Genomic DNA, 14,899 nt, shown 5'->3' with positions numbered 1-14,899 from the left:
ATAGACGTAAGATAAAGATGTTGAGGATGGTTCTCACCTAAACTTTAAATCAATTTAAAATAAAGAATAGATAAAAAAAACGTATTTGCTCTCTTCCCGTACAGTTTTATTAACAGTGGAAATGTTGACATTCTCTGTGCAAGACACACCATCACTATTGACACTTAAGGGGAACACACACCAGCTGCGGACGGCTCACTGACATTTTTCACTGCGCAGTAACGCCTGGAAAATAGAATGGTGGCGTATCAGAGCGGCGGGCGAGGCCGCCGCGAGGCGTGAACGCACGCCTGTGCGTGCCGTCTGCAGCCGCTGTGTGTCCCTTAACACAAAGTCTTGTATTTTATTATAGATGGTTTTATTATTGCAGAGTGAGTCACCTTACACCACACTTACATTTTGTCAGTGAAATTCAGTAGTTTGAAAGAATGTTTATTTTCATGTCTTAAATCTCATCCCTAAACACAATCATACAAAATGCTTATACAAATGGCTAACTTACAGCTTACATTTGAGTAAAGTTAATGGGTTGGCATCTTAAATTTGATTTAAGATGTCCTTTAAATGTAGGCTAAGTGATTTCATTTAATTCAAATAACAAAATGGGTCTATGTTCTGATAGTACTAATTACTATAGAGAGTGTAAACCAGTTTCAGTTGCTCCACCAAAACTGTTGGGTGACAGGTTTTCCTCCAATCAAGATAGAGTGGGGCCTTCCTCCAATCATGGTTGAGTGGGGGCGGGCCTTATGCGCACCAAGGGCTGCCCCCACTTGATCATGATTGGAGGAAGGCCTCTGCCTGTCATCTGCATGAAAACTGAAACTTAAGTGAAATCACTTACCCTACCTTTTTAGAAGCATGAAAACCACATGGACCCCTGTTTGCACGCAGGGCGCTACTGTGTGTTGTTGTCGTTATAATTGATAAGACTATTTTGTAATGAAAAGCTTCTGCACTTTTTTGACCACCAATGGTACATCTATATTTCCAAGGGAGCTTACTGGGAGAAGGGGTGTGTGTCAATTATGGGCATCACTGAGCTTACTGGGAGAAGGGGTGTGTGTCAATTATGGGCATCACTTTCAAGTGTCAGTCATGCAATTCATTTGAGGGATTCAAATCGGTCAACAATATTGTGGGAACACAACCTGACATAAATGAAAAATGGTCATATTAGTCTGCTTACTTACTCTAATAGAGCTCCCTCCACACAGCTGATTCAAATGGCTTATCGGTGCTTATTATCAAGCGCTGAAGTCACTTAACAAGCACCGTTTTATCCCCAAGCAGAGATTCAGGTGCACATACAGCAGCAACAGCAGACTGAAACACGGGACCGCAGTTAGAGTGATAGGGAATCGTAGCGCCCTTCTGGCAAGTGCCGCCCTCCCTGCGTTCATTGGCAGAATGCAAGACTGAAAACATTGGACTAAACATGGCATTACTTTTTTGAGAAAACAAGGTTCGTTATTGACCAGACCGCGACAGAGGCGCACCGTCTCAAGCGGACTTGAGCCACGCGAGACACCGCCGAGCAAGCCAGTTACCGTGTCGAGCGCTGGGAAGTCAGCTTGAGCCAACAATGAAGCGTCACTCAAAGTTCCTCTGGCCAATCACAGCGTGTCTTTCCCGGACTTGCCAGAATCTTGCTACGGTCCACTATCTGCAGTTAGGCTACTGATAAAGAGCAATTGTCAAGAGCCATTTATCATTCATTTGAATCAAATGTGTGGAGTAAAATCCTTTCTGATTTCTGTCAGGTTCTGTTACCACATGGATGCCCATAATTCATGCAAGGCCTCATGGGTCACTGGAAACTAGTGTGTTGTCTGGTGAGTGTGCGTGTGTAGGCCTGTGCCCAGGTACAGCATCCTACTATAAAGCAATTGGAAACACCTGCCAATCAATTAACCCTGGCACCACTCATGAGTCTCTCCCCCGGTGAAAGGGTGAAAATAAGCTTCCTCATATGCTAATGAAGATAAAAATGGACACTGATTCCGACTGAGAAGCATATAGTAGGATGCAAATGCCTTGTAAACAAAAAGCCAGTCTCTCTGCATCACAACTCATGATGTCAAGTAATGGCGAACTGGACATGAGGGAAGCCTTTATATGGTGTTCCTGCCTACCAATATTCTTGGCTGTGATCCTTACAGTACAATAATCTCTTTTGCCCATCCCATGGAAGACATTGATCTGGAACTCACTGTGCTAAGTCTCATTCCATGGGTGGAACCAGCCCCTCTCATCCATGGCTCAAAGCATCAGTGTCTCCAGCAACAAAGACGGCAGACATCTCATGGTCCAGTCCCGTCTCTCAGTGTACTGCTGTTTTGTTTCTTTTCTGTATACGCCAGGCTTTTGTTTTGTTTTGTCTTAGCATTCCCACTGCATCATTTCACTACACTGTCTAATGTCACCAAAGCTTATGCATGTCACTGGCAAAATGACCTGCATTTGTTTGTTTCTGTTAACATGTTCCTTTAGCTTGGCTTTAGACTGTTTATATAAGACAGTGTATAGCAGTTAAACACTTTAAACCAGCTGTCCCAATTTAGGGGATATGTTCAACATAATCTTAAAATAGCAGATCTACGAGCTCACATCGCATTGTGAGCTTGTACATGTAGCAATCTTCCCCATTTATTATACAGCAGTATGACAAAGTAAGTATATAGAGGCATATCATATGCCTCTATATACTTACTTTGTCATACATGGTTAACTAGTTAATGTACTGTAACTAGTTTGACTTAAGTTTGTGTATGATAATGTAAATGTTCAGTTTTGATAAAGTGAATTACTACTTGAGGATAGAAATCCAATCTAAAGCCAAGCTATTAATCCAGTTCACGTGTGATGGCAAATGTGCATACATGCATGGAGAAAACTCTTGTCTTGCATGCTCACTGGTTGACTAACTATAAGCTTCATTCACGGTTGATGACTGTTATTGCGCACAATAAGCTTTACTTGGGTCACTTATAGTTGGTAATGATTGCATATACAGGATGTTTGGCTGCTTTTTTGCACACACAAACCTTTATCTGGGTCTCAAATGAAATGGTCAATTGTGACACGAGATCAAAAGAAATGGCTGCGTAGTCACACTGCTTAAATTTTCCAACCCATGCTTCCACCCCAGTCACTTCAAATTGCAACTGTCACTGTTTTGCTGGTTTTATATTCTGCATTTAAAATGGTAGCTTACCTCCATCCATCTATATACTTGATGGACAAACCACTTGGCAGACCTTTAAGCACAGCATTCAAAAGGCTTCCACTATTGTCTGATTATGAGCCTCCATGGGCTGCTCTGGCCCTGTATCCCTCTGCTTCTACCCACACTGCACTGCTCTTAAACTGTCCTGCCTGTCACTCTTGTTTTTATAACGCACCATGCTGTCATGATCTTCCTTCCCCCGCTTTTCCTCTCGCACACAGGGCTCCGTGCACTGCCACATCCGCACGCTGCACACCCCAGAACCCACTGCGACATGGTCAAACCCCTCTGCAACAGCGTCAAACCCCACTACGACATTGTCAAACCCATCTGTGACATCATCAAAGCTCCCTCCGAAGCGGCGACGCTGCCCAGGCTGAGCTGTGCGGACCTCCCGCCCCGGAACTCTTGCGCGCAGGCGGTCAGTCCCCAGCTCCGCCGACTGGAGCAGCACCAGAGGCAACTACTGGAGCTTCAACAGCGCAGGGAGCAACCGAGCAGGCCAAGCTGCGAGTCCAAGGAGGCAGGGGAGGAGGAGGTGCTACAGGGCAGCCAGAAAGAAGAAGATGAGGAGGAGAAGGCTAACGAGGAGGTGAATGGGGAGGAAGATGAGGAGACAGGGGGAGAAGAGGCAGGAGAGCAAGAGGAGTTGCAAGAGCAGAGGAGGGATCTCCAGCTTCAGCTGCAGCAACAGCAAGAGGAGTTGCAGCAGAGGCAGCAGATAATGCAGTGGCAGCAGGAGCTTGAACAGCAGCAGCAGCCTCATGTTGGCCAGTCTGCAGTGCTGCTGTCTCCCTCTTCTGGCCTCTGTACCATCTATGAAGCCTTGGAGAACAGTGAGGACGAGGCAGAGGAGAAGGAGCCAGTAAAGGTTTTAAAGGTAGAGCTTCAAGAGCAGAAGTCTGACGAAGAAACACAGAACAAAGACCTTGGCAGCGACCGAGAGAGAGTGATGTCTGACCACAATGGCTGTGACTCTTCGACGTCCTCCCAGAGCCCTCCTCCCCCAGACTCTCCCCGGAGACCCTCTGACCCCCAGTATCCCCACATCCTCAGCCCCCTTCGGGACCAAACTCTCTCCCGTCCTCCTCTTCAGTCCCCAGAGCGGCCCCCACCCCTGGACCTGGACTGGGGTAAGAAAGTTGACATCGTTCAGCAGCTCATAAATCAGACACTTCTGCTGACCGGAGACGGCTGCTCCTCCCTCCTGCTCCTGCCGGGGGGTGCGGGGGGCACTTTGAGCCCCCTGGAGAGCAGCCTGTGGCCCAGCATGCTGCCCCCGCTCACCCCTCCCTCTGCCACAGTAACCTCTGTCAGTAGCTTCTCCCCGGAGGCCCCTGGGAGTTCTCCACAGGGAGAGTGGACGGTGGTGGAGTTGGAGACTCATCACTGAGGTACCAGTGGTGAGGTTCTCAATGTGGAGGAGAAACCTGATCACTCGCTTACACCCGACGGACGGACACACACACACACGGACACACACACACACACACACACACACACACACACACACACACACACACACACACACACACACACGGACTCACTGTGTGTGTGTGTGTGTGTGTGTGTGTGCGTGCAAGTTTGTTACATAAATTCAGGAACAATGACCTACTGTATACTGTTTATATCCACCTCTTTCCGCGGGAGTTTACTGGAGATTATTTGGACCACACTACCGGTTTAACAGCAGACATGCAAGCTCACGTCGCGTCGCAGATGCAACCCGTTGTGAGCTTCTAGATCACACTCGGCTGCGGCGCCGTAAGCTCGGTACAACGTCTGCGCAATGCACTATGGGGCGTTGGAAAGCCGTGGATACAGTATGTTGTAGGTTTATATGCACACATGCACTCCTGAGTTAATGGATATCACTAATGGGTTTGATATGTACAGGCAAGCACAATAACCTCCAATTACAATTTAACACTTGACTAGGAACTGTTTATTTATTTTTTTATGTTTTGCAAGCAAAGCATGCATGCAAACTTAACAGGATGCCAGGAAATGGTGTCGCATATAATTCGCATATAATGCATCGCAATACCCCATTTGTCTCGGACTTAACTCTTACCTCATTTATGCTGGCAAAGGGAGCTACTCTATCCTTTCACATACGTAGATCTACTGATTAAAATGCTTGCCTTTCTCCGTGCAAAATCAAGGTGCCATGGAGAGCGCACACACACACACACACACACACACACACACACACACACACACACACACACACACACGTGCCAATTAGGTACTAAAGTTGAAATGATGTAATTGATGGCCTTGGTTCCATTACTTTCTTAGCCGTTGTCCCTTAAAATGTAGCCAAAATGGCACGCTTAATTAAGAGTATTTCCAAGTGAGTTTGAAGTATTAGTATTTAAATATTTACACTGGAGCTCAAGTCTTGAGTCTGCTGAAGTTCTAAATCCTGCTTCCCAGATGAATATGCACTTGGTAAATATGTTACAGGCTATTTTCTCTAATGTTATTGCTAGTTCTATCCTGGGGTATTTTCCTAGGTCTTATTCAGAAAGTATGCAGCACAAGATTGAAGAACAAATCCACACTTTTTATGTTCGAGTACAATCTTGTTATAGATTTAACACTGGACTCACTGTGCTGCAGGAATGGTGATTCTTTATCAAAAGATCATTACAGCGCTTTGCCTTGGGACATGAACGAAAATTCCAGTTTTTACTTCACCCTCATTTTAGCAATGAATGAAATGATAGGCCCACATTTTTTTTAATTGAGTTATGGTTTAGGTTTTCACAAAGCTAAATTACCAACATCATAATAGGCCCAAATTAGATTGCGAGGAAGCCCTTAAAGGAGTAGTTCACCCCCAAAATGCCTTTTTTTCTATTGATTAGTCACGCCATGGAGACTAAAGTTCAATAATATTTTTAGTTTTTTGTCGCATTCCTAAGACAAAAATGTGATAACAATAAATGTAACCCCATTCGTTCCGGATGGGGACCCGTTTCGAAATGGGTCCCCATCCGGAAATCAGTGGGGGTAAATTTACTTGAATCAAATTTTTGTCTTGACAAAAAATATTATTGAACTCAAGTCTCCATGGCATGAGTAATCAATAGAAAAAAAGTCATTTGGGGGGTGAACTACTCCTTTAACTTGCAAGTGGTGCTTTTGAAATTAAGGTTGTACAGTTTTGAGTTAAATTGAGTTTTCACGATAAATTAACAAAGCGTTCACAGCTAAACGATCAACATCATTCTGTTGCTCATCTGGCCATGAACTTGAACCTAATCGGATGTCACATTAAGTGTGGTGCTGGTTTGATTGTTGTTTCTCTGTGTTTATATGATGTCATGATATCTGTAGAGAGTAGAGAGTTCAGAAGATGACTTTAACCAAGATGTTTTCCAGGAAGAGTGCCCAGTGTAGACTCTTTCAGTAGATGGTTATTTACTCTGGGTTGAACCGTTACAGCTGTGAGGGGTGTGGTGTATGCATAGTTATAAAAGGGAGACGTTAAAAGGGACTATATCAAACAGGGGTTACTTGGAAGAATGATTATTGTCGTTAAAACTGTGATGATCAATGGGTATTGGAGCTTAATGACTACTGTTTGTCTGTCACTGTCCCTTATGTGTCTTTGCTGTACTGTGTGCAAAATGTACCAGACTACTGTCATTTTTAATTGTTCCATAGTTGATGTCGGTGCTCTTATGAGGTGGGATCACTTCCAGAGCAAAATTGGATTTGCTGTGCAGTGACCTGAACTGTTTTATGACACCCACGTAATGTCATACCCAAGAAATGTGAATTGGCATTTAGCTAAGCTCATTGTCTGTTTAGTTGTTGTGTCAGTCCTTGACAGTTTGAGCTTGCTCCCAGCATAGTGCAAGAACTGAATTGATGTATTTAGTTATTGAATTCAAAGTTGAAATGGTCTATTCAATGAGCCATGTATGAAACTGAGATGAACTCCTCATCCGGCAGGCATTACCACGATCTAATTGACCTTTGAGAATATATGACCCTTTCTGCTACTGGATCTACAGTAGCATATACCCCAAATGTCCTTTAGAACCGCTTGTTTTAAGGGCTTGTAGTAACCTTTTGAAGTTGATATACAGAAGGAAGTAGACATTTACCAATGTAGATTGGTACATTCCAGTTGTCAGGGTCTGCATCTTGCGCTCCCTGCTGGGCACATAATGCACAACATCTTGACAAAGCTGGACTTTTTAAATTGTCACCCTTTAGTTTTTTATGTCTCTGTAGTGTTACTGTTTTGCAGAAGTGTATTTGTGTTCATTATCATTTTGAAGAGGAAGACTGCTGAAAACCTGATCACTGTAATGAAGGGAAACTTCCACTAGAATTTATTTTGTACTGTAGAAAGATATGTTTTAAGAAGTAATTTATACAATTTTATAAACGGTGAATGAAGGATATTTGTTGCAAATGGCAGTGAAATGGGTTGTTTATTGTAAAATGCTAAGGATGTCATTGTGAACTGTTTGGCCACTTAATGGGGAAAAACAGGTTTGATGCAACTCCTATTTGTTCTGCCTTTCTGGAGCATCTTTTAAAGACTAGAGTAAGGTCTAGTGAACATCAGGTAAATATGCCCATGCCATAGAACATGGCAATTAACTTGATAAGACGAGTTGAACGGTTATATGGGTAAACTATTTTATTTTATTTGATGGGTAAGTGGAGAATGACAGGAAACAAAGTAGCGGAGGAACAGCTGGCTGGGAGTTGAACCAGGGATTTGCTGTCAGATTTGACATTGAGTCCATGCCCCAACCACTGGGCTATCGTATCGCCCGCTTACATTAGGTATTTTCAGTTGGCATCCCATTCCCCTTGACATTATGATTCTGCAAATTACTAAATTAATCTGTAGTTGTGTAATTTATTGAAAACGAAGGAAGCCTGTGTGTACTAATTTAATTGACTGTGGATATACAGTATTTGTCAAAACAAAGTGGGAATGCCCCTTTATGGGGCTCGGAATCATGGCAGCTTGTTTAAATATGTTCCATTTCTCTTGTTATTTGTGGTTGTGTGTAATTATTTCAATGCATTATCTGAGAATAAAATATTTTTTTCATAACAAGTGTCTTTTTTATTGTTTATTAAGTAGAAATCCTTACAAACGTAGAAATTGTAGATAAAACAAAATATACAATATGAACAATACAAATGTAGATATTGTATGTAAAACTATAAAATATACAATATGAACAATACAAATGTAGAAATTGTATATAAAACTATAAAATATACAATATGAACAAAGAAACAAATTGGTGTACCACAAACATCTGGATGAGCACATCAACAGAAAGGGCACATAAAACCTCTGGCAACAAGGAACATTGGCACACCAAATTATAAAACATTCACATTTCCAAAGAGATTATTAAAACCGTCAACAGTCCAAACAAGTTAAGAGACATAACATGCTATAAGTAGTGCAATACACAACCATGGTCATATGACTTGCACATGACCCTGGATCCATCTCTTTATATTTGTACACAGACTTTTAGCTTATACTATTACTATTATATAGTCACATGGCTGAATGTGTAAGGCCCAGAAACAGTCATATACCTCTATCTGTTCTAGTACCTGCTGTGTACTTGGCCTTGAAGATGATGCTTCTCTGTGCTCTGCACTGTTCACTATTGCTGAAACAGGCACACAATTCTCAATTTCCAGCATGCCGTTTGGGATCCAGGAGCGCGCACACACAGAGACGCAGACTCCATTCTCCCTCACACACAGCTACACAGTAAAATCCTCAGTGTTAAGTCCATTTGCTTGCATTAGTCAACTCTTGTATTAACACTCAGGGTTCCACAGCCCCACACACACGCACGCACACACACACACACACACACACACACACACACACACACACTCACTCATGCACTGAAGGTCAAGTCATTTTATGTGCAGTTGTGGAGGACGGTGCAGCTGTTTTTCTATGCCATCTGCTTGAACAACGTGGCCAGAATGCAGCTGGTAGCATGGTGGGTCGACGGCTCCTCCTCAGAGTCCAAACACAACAGCTTGTCGTACCTGCCTTGCGGAACCTCGCACAAGATCCTGGAACAAAAACAGACATGGTCCCATTTACACAATGACACAGGCTTAAGGCTGAAACATTTGTTCGTTACTGCGGTGCGTTAACCACTTGAACCCTAGCATCCCTATTCTGCAGTGAACGTTCGATGAGAACTGCCGATGCACTAACTCATTACGCGTTGCAGTGCAACGCGTTGTAAGCCTGTAAATCAGCTACTTTTACAGAATAGATTTGGTGTGGAGGGAAATACTAGAGGACCTAGTATAGAGCCCCGAGGAACCTTGGTCAAATAGGTTTTTAAGTGTTTGAGAGTTTGAGAGTGCAATGTTTGTACATTTAGACGATCGCACACAGTTTGGTGTCAGGCTCTGATAGATACACACATGGTATTGTGTTGACACTGAGAGTTTGAGAGTGCAATGTTTGTACATTTAGACGATCGCACACAGTTTGGTGTCAGGCTCTGATAGATACACACATGGTATTGTGTTGACACTGCACCGTGGCCCATACATGCATATACAGTATTATAGTAATCATTGTTTGGTTTAACTGCTGGACATGGGAAAACAACTGTTTATTTCCAGTACATTATATTTCAGAGGGTTGTATGGAGAGATGAAAATACAGCAGAGTTGGACGTACCAATCATCGATCGTCTCTGTCTCTGGGTCAGGGTGTGTCTGCACCCACTGACCAATGGTCCACGTTCTCACCACGCCACCCGTGGCAAAGATCTCCTCTTCACCGGTATTTTCATTGATCTCTGTCCGTAACTCAGGAGTGTCCTCGTAACACAGGAAATAACTGAAAGGGCCATACATGGACAAACATACACACTGAGTACAATTGTTAATGTACTATACTTTTAGTATTATTTTTTCCTTTAAAAAAATGGTATTGCTATTTTTGGTGAGGAGACAAATCAAAACATTTACTCCGTTAAAGGCCAGTCCAATGCAACTACTTGCAACCATTATCCCCAATAATTGCAAGGAGTTGCATTGGTGTGGACTGGCCTTAAAACTGCTTTGTGGCCGGAGTGGTTGCAGGCTGCAGCCTGACAGTGCACTGCCTGACAGCTTGTTGCGGGTTCCAATCCCGTTCAAGACGACCTTTGCAGTGTGTCACTCCCCATCTCTCTCCCCATTTCCTGTCTGTCTACTGTCCTATCAATAAAGGCATAAAAGCCCCAAAATAAAACTTGTATTGGTTTGGTCTGGCCTTTAGACTTTTATAATGGGACGACAATAATCGTACTCACTATTCTGGGTCACTGAATGTATCTGTCACTTTCTTCACTGCCTCTCCGTGGTGATCTGGGTCTGTCTGCAGCAGCTGGTTGTCTCTGGGCCTCTGCACGTTCCAGCGCATGCGTGTGTACATCCCGGTGTCAGCCCGGGCATCGTAGGGTACCGGCCCACAGTACCGGAACATAGTCACCATCACTCCGTCTATCTGACACTGGCCAATGTAGAAGTGAGACAGGCTGATGGAGAGGAGAGAGACTGTTTAGTCTGTTTTATTATAGGCAATGCAAGACAATTTTATTTGTGTAGCACATTTCAACAACAAGGCAATTCAACGTGCTTTACACAAAACATCAATTAAAGGAAACAATAATAAAATTATAAAATGACATTAGGATGCATTAAAAAGATTTTAACGAATAGCTACAGTTACAGGGCAGTGAAAAAAATAAAAGAGTTTATACTATCTTGTAACCCAGTTTTAACCACTTTAGCGTTATTTTATAATCAATTTGTCATATGACAATGTCATGCATAAATAGGAAGAAAAGAAAAAAAAAGCCCACAACGCATCACACCAAGTTGTGAGCTTGTAGATCGACTGTTTTAGAAGATTTCTGAAAATGTCAAATGCCAAAATACAGACATCAGGTTGAGAGTGGTTAAATTCTGCTACTTGAATAGACATGAACTCCAGATTCCATAACGTTCTGCAAAAATAGCCAACCTAAAAACTCAAAACGTATTAAGTTGTGAGCTTGTAAATCGTCTTTTTCTATACAAATATGAATATATGGATCAAGGATCAACTAATATGACCCATTTTTACTTTGCAGGACTTGAATATTTTAGAACACATACTGTATCCTATGTGTATTAAGTAAAAATACATTTTGTGAATTAAACCTTGCTCTCCAAATGAATCTGTAGAGCACGAAAGGTTGGTTATTCAACATTGTTGAACTGAATAAATTAAGTTCTCTCAAAGTGAAATATCACCTATCAGGTTCGATCTGGTCCAGAGATAGGATGTTGTTGAAGGCACAGTACAACACCAGCTGCTCAAACCTCATACACAGCTGTTGGGAGAAGTCTAGCAGCTGTAACACACACACACACACACACACACACACACACACACACACACACACACACACACACACACACTCGGTAAACACTAAACAGACAACTGGTCAGTTAAATCCTGAAGTATTAAGAGACAAAACTGAGTATAAACATCATGATAATTTAGTTACAGATGAAAACAAAAAGATAAATTAAGTGCCCAGTTATCTCAGTCGATAGATTACCCGCCTTTGAGATCTGAGGCTAGGCTATGGGAGCTGATGCTCTCAGTATTGAGTGGTAATGATGTGGCTCCACCTGAGCAATCCATCTCTTTCCCTTTCATCCCTTTGATACAGACAATTTGCCAGTTTGACTTTATAACTTAAAACAAAGAGTATTTTTCAAACTCTCGATTAAGACTCAAAAGACTCAAATTGTGCAGTTTTCTAAAGGTTTAATATTTCCTATATCAAGGCCAACTGCAACGGATGTAAGAGTGGGCCCTGGTCCACAAGTGTTAAGAAAACACACTGACCCCAGTTTGGGGGGGATTTGGGTCCCCATCCGGAATCAATGGGGGTACATTTATTGTAATGCGACAAATACAAAATATTGAACCCAAGTCTCCATGGTGTGAGTAATCAATATTTTGGGGGTGAACTACTCCTTTAATGTTAGGAATAAGGTTAGGCATAGTTTTACTGAGGTTACGTTTAGGAATAAGGTTAGGTTTAGCCATAGTTTTACTGAGGTTACGTTTAGGAATACCTGGTGGCGACTGTTCCGAGGTCGTCAGATTAGACCCGGGGCGAGCGTGTTTTGGGGCGAGCGCGTATTTGTGCAAAGAACACTTACCCTTGAGCAGATGTAGGTGGGTGGAGGGGTGTGTTGGGGCATGCGGCTCCGAGCTGTGGATTCCAGGTAGGTGAAGTAAGCCTGAGAAGTGTGCAGGAGGTTTCGCACCTTAACAACAAAGCCCTCCTTCTCTGAATGGTCCTGGCTGCATAGAACACAATAAAAAAAATAATATTCTGTCATTTTCAAAGTCTGAACACCTCTTGATTTGATTCTTGACACTGGCTATCATTCAAATATGAATAAATGTGGGTGTCAGTGAGACTTACTAATTACTGTACTAATAACGTTTGATACGATTATATATCTGAAACATTATAGAAAACATAAGCTGACCACATATCAAATAATTGTAGGCCTACCTCTGTTCAAATTTTAAATGCTATTATTCATTCATTCAGCCTTTATTCATCTTTTTTTTTATTAATCCTGAAAAGTAGTTATGGACATTTTTCCACCTGACAGCAACGATATGAAAGATCAACAGACGAAATTGTAAACAATATCAGTTAAAGCGCTTATAGACAAGTAATGAACGGTTATTAGGTACATTCCTAAATCGTATGAGTACTCAGTTTTAGGTCACGTTGCAAGAGATTCCATGATTGTTTTCTTTTATTCTGATGATAGTATGCTTGCGCTCAGCCTCAGGATATTTAATATTCAGTCTACGAGTCCTATTATTGGGAATGCTAGAGAGGCATATAATCTATAATAATTAAATTCTCTACTTAGAAATCATTACTACATGTAAAATAAATGTGTTATTCTGTAACTACCTGTGGCTGTTATTGTTAACAAGGTCACTCTGCAGCCCATCTGCCTCACCCATCAGGACCCGGAGATGGAATTCAAGGGGTAGAAGTTTGCTATCCATCAGACTGATGTCTTGGCAAGAGGGTGAGACATCACAGATCGAACCGCAGTCTATCCCTTCACCACACGGTGGCAGCCATTCACTCAAGAAGCCAAAATCCTTGAGAAATTCCTCGAGGTCTAAAAGGGGATTTTAGTGGCCTAACTTAGAAATAAGGTTACAAAAACAATAAAGCATGGACGATTATTTAGATTGTATGAACATGCAATTACAAGTAGATTAACCTTGGTCTGGCTGAGTTTCCGTGATGTCCCAGCTCTCACACACCATCTCCCCAGCGTCCTGCGACTGGCCTTCTGATGAAGGCCCGGCCAGGAGAGGTGCGTCTGGGGTCAACAACTGGATCTTAGATGGCACTTCTCTCGCTTCCATGTTTCTTGCACCAAGTTGATCTGGTGAATGAATCAAGCCGATCATGTATTTGCTACAGATACAGTATTTATCTCTAAAGGCCAGACCGCAACAATGCAACTAGTCGCAACTCCTTGCAACGAAACAGTTTTAAGGCCAGTCCACAACAATGCAACTCCTTGCAGATGCCATTGGGATAATGGTTGTAAGTAGTTGCAAGCAAGTAGTTGCATGTTGTTGCAACTGGGAGTTGCAAGGAGTTCCATTGGTGATGCTATAGTAGACGTTATGCTAGGATGGAGGAAGTCTAGAAAAGTTGACGGTAATTCATTAGCATTGTTTATGTTTTGTTTTCTGTAAATTAAATAGTCATACATTAGGGGTGCATTTGCATTATGAATTGAAGCCCTATTCATTAGATTAACTCTATAAAATGGTGTTTAGAGACAAGAATACTCACTTTCGTCGTAGAAAGTCAAGCCACTTCGTTGGTGATGATGCTGACTGAGTCAAGTGATGCGCACGCTACAGCCAGGTGTCGTGTGGAATTCCGTTTCCCTAGGATTTGTGTTCCCATCGCAATAGCCAGAAACGGAAGTCCCTCCTATCTAGGGCCTAAATGTAAGGGTATACATTTTGACTGGGGAACACTTTTCGACACAACGTGTTTATGTCAACACGACCTAAACATGACCCCGGCCCCGCCCCCTGTGAAGTTGTGTACGAGGTATGACAATCTATTTGGATCCTGAATCAGTGCCTCAATTCTGGATCATTGGTGAGACTTTAGTTGCAACTTCCAAGCATGTAGGCTACTTTTAGGCATTTATTTTGAGTAGAGTAAACTGGGCTAAAGTCTAGAGTTGTCTGTTTTTAGTTTTTTCCCCCTTCTGTTAATGATAAGATGTAAGCCTACCAGGGCAGGAATTTAATGGAGGCCATGCCGTTGCCCCTCAGTTTGGCCTTGTGCCCCTCACACCAATGGCATGACCTGAGGCCACAGTTGCCTTAATGCCCAAGCTGACTGTACCACTTTCTCCTCTCTTTCTTGTCAACATGTAGACAGTAGATACCAGTGTCTCTTTCTTGTCATGTAAATGTAAACTCCCCTGAGTCCCCATCTTTAAACCAATCCAGTAACTTTGATTGGTGCAGGGCTGAGCAATGCATTAGTAAGATTGTAAATAGGCCTGCCA

General features: G+C 42.5%; 2 protein-coding genes across 2 annotated transcripts in view; one reads left to right on the top strand and one right to left on the bottom strand.

Annotated features, from left to right (window-relative positions):
* The window catches only part of prr36a (proline rich 36a), a 39,326-nt gene extending 34,655 nt beyond the window's left edge, over positions 1–4,671 (top strand). Inside the window, exon 6 of the mRNA XM_080721081.1 lies at positions 3,451–4,671. Within this exon, the coding sequence (XP_080577207.1) occupies positions 3,451–4,622 (1,172 nt within the window). The 3' untranslated portion in view covers positions 4,623–4,671. The remainder of the gene's footprint in view (positions 1–3,450) is intronic.
* A 4,527-nt stretch (positions 4,672–9,198) lies between these two features.
* Positions 9,199–13,724, bottom strand: cUnh19orf67 (chromosome Un C19orf67 homolog; the record flags this gene model as incomplete). The annotated part of the gene is made up of 7 exons (XM_080722527.1): positions 9,199–9,322; positions 9,948–10,109; positions 10,567–10,791; positions 11,552–11,631; positions 12,476–12,620; positions 13,255–13,363; positions 13,577–13,724. The coding sequence occupies 7 exons, from the start codon at positions 13,722–13,724 to the stop codon at positions 9,199–9,201; spliced, it is 993 nt and encodes a 330-aa protein (XP_080578653.1).
* Between the last annotated feature and the right edge of the window lie 1,175 nt (positions 13,725–14,899).

The sequence above is a fragment of the Nannobrachium achirus genome, assembly GCF_963921795.1.
Source record: "Nannobrachium achirus genome assembly, chromosome: 3".
Taxonomy (NCBI): Eukaryota; Metazoa; Chordata; class Actinopteri; order Myctophiformes; family Myctophidae; genus Nannobrachium; species Nannobrachium achirus.
Note: the sequence above shows the minus strand (reverse complement) of the source record. Positions and strands in the feature narration are given on the sequence as shown.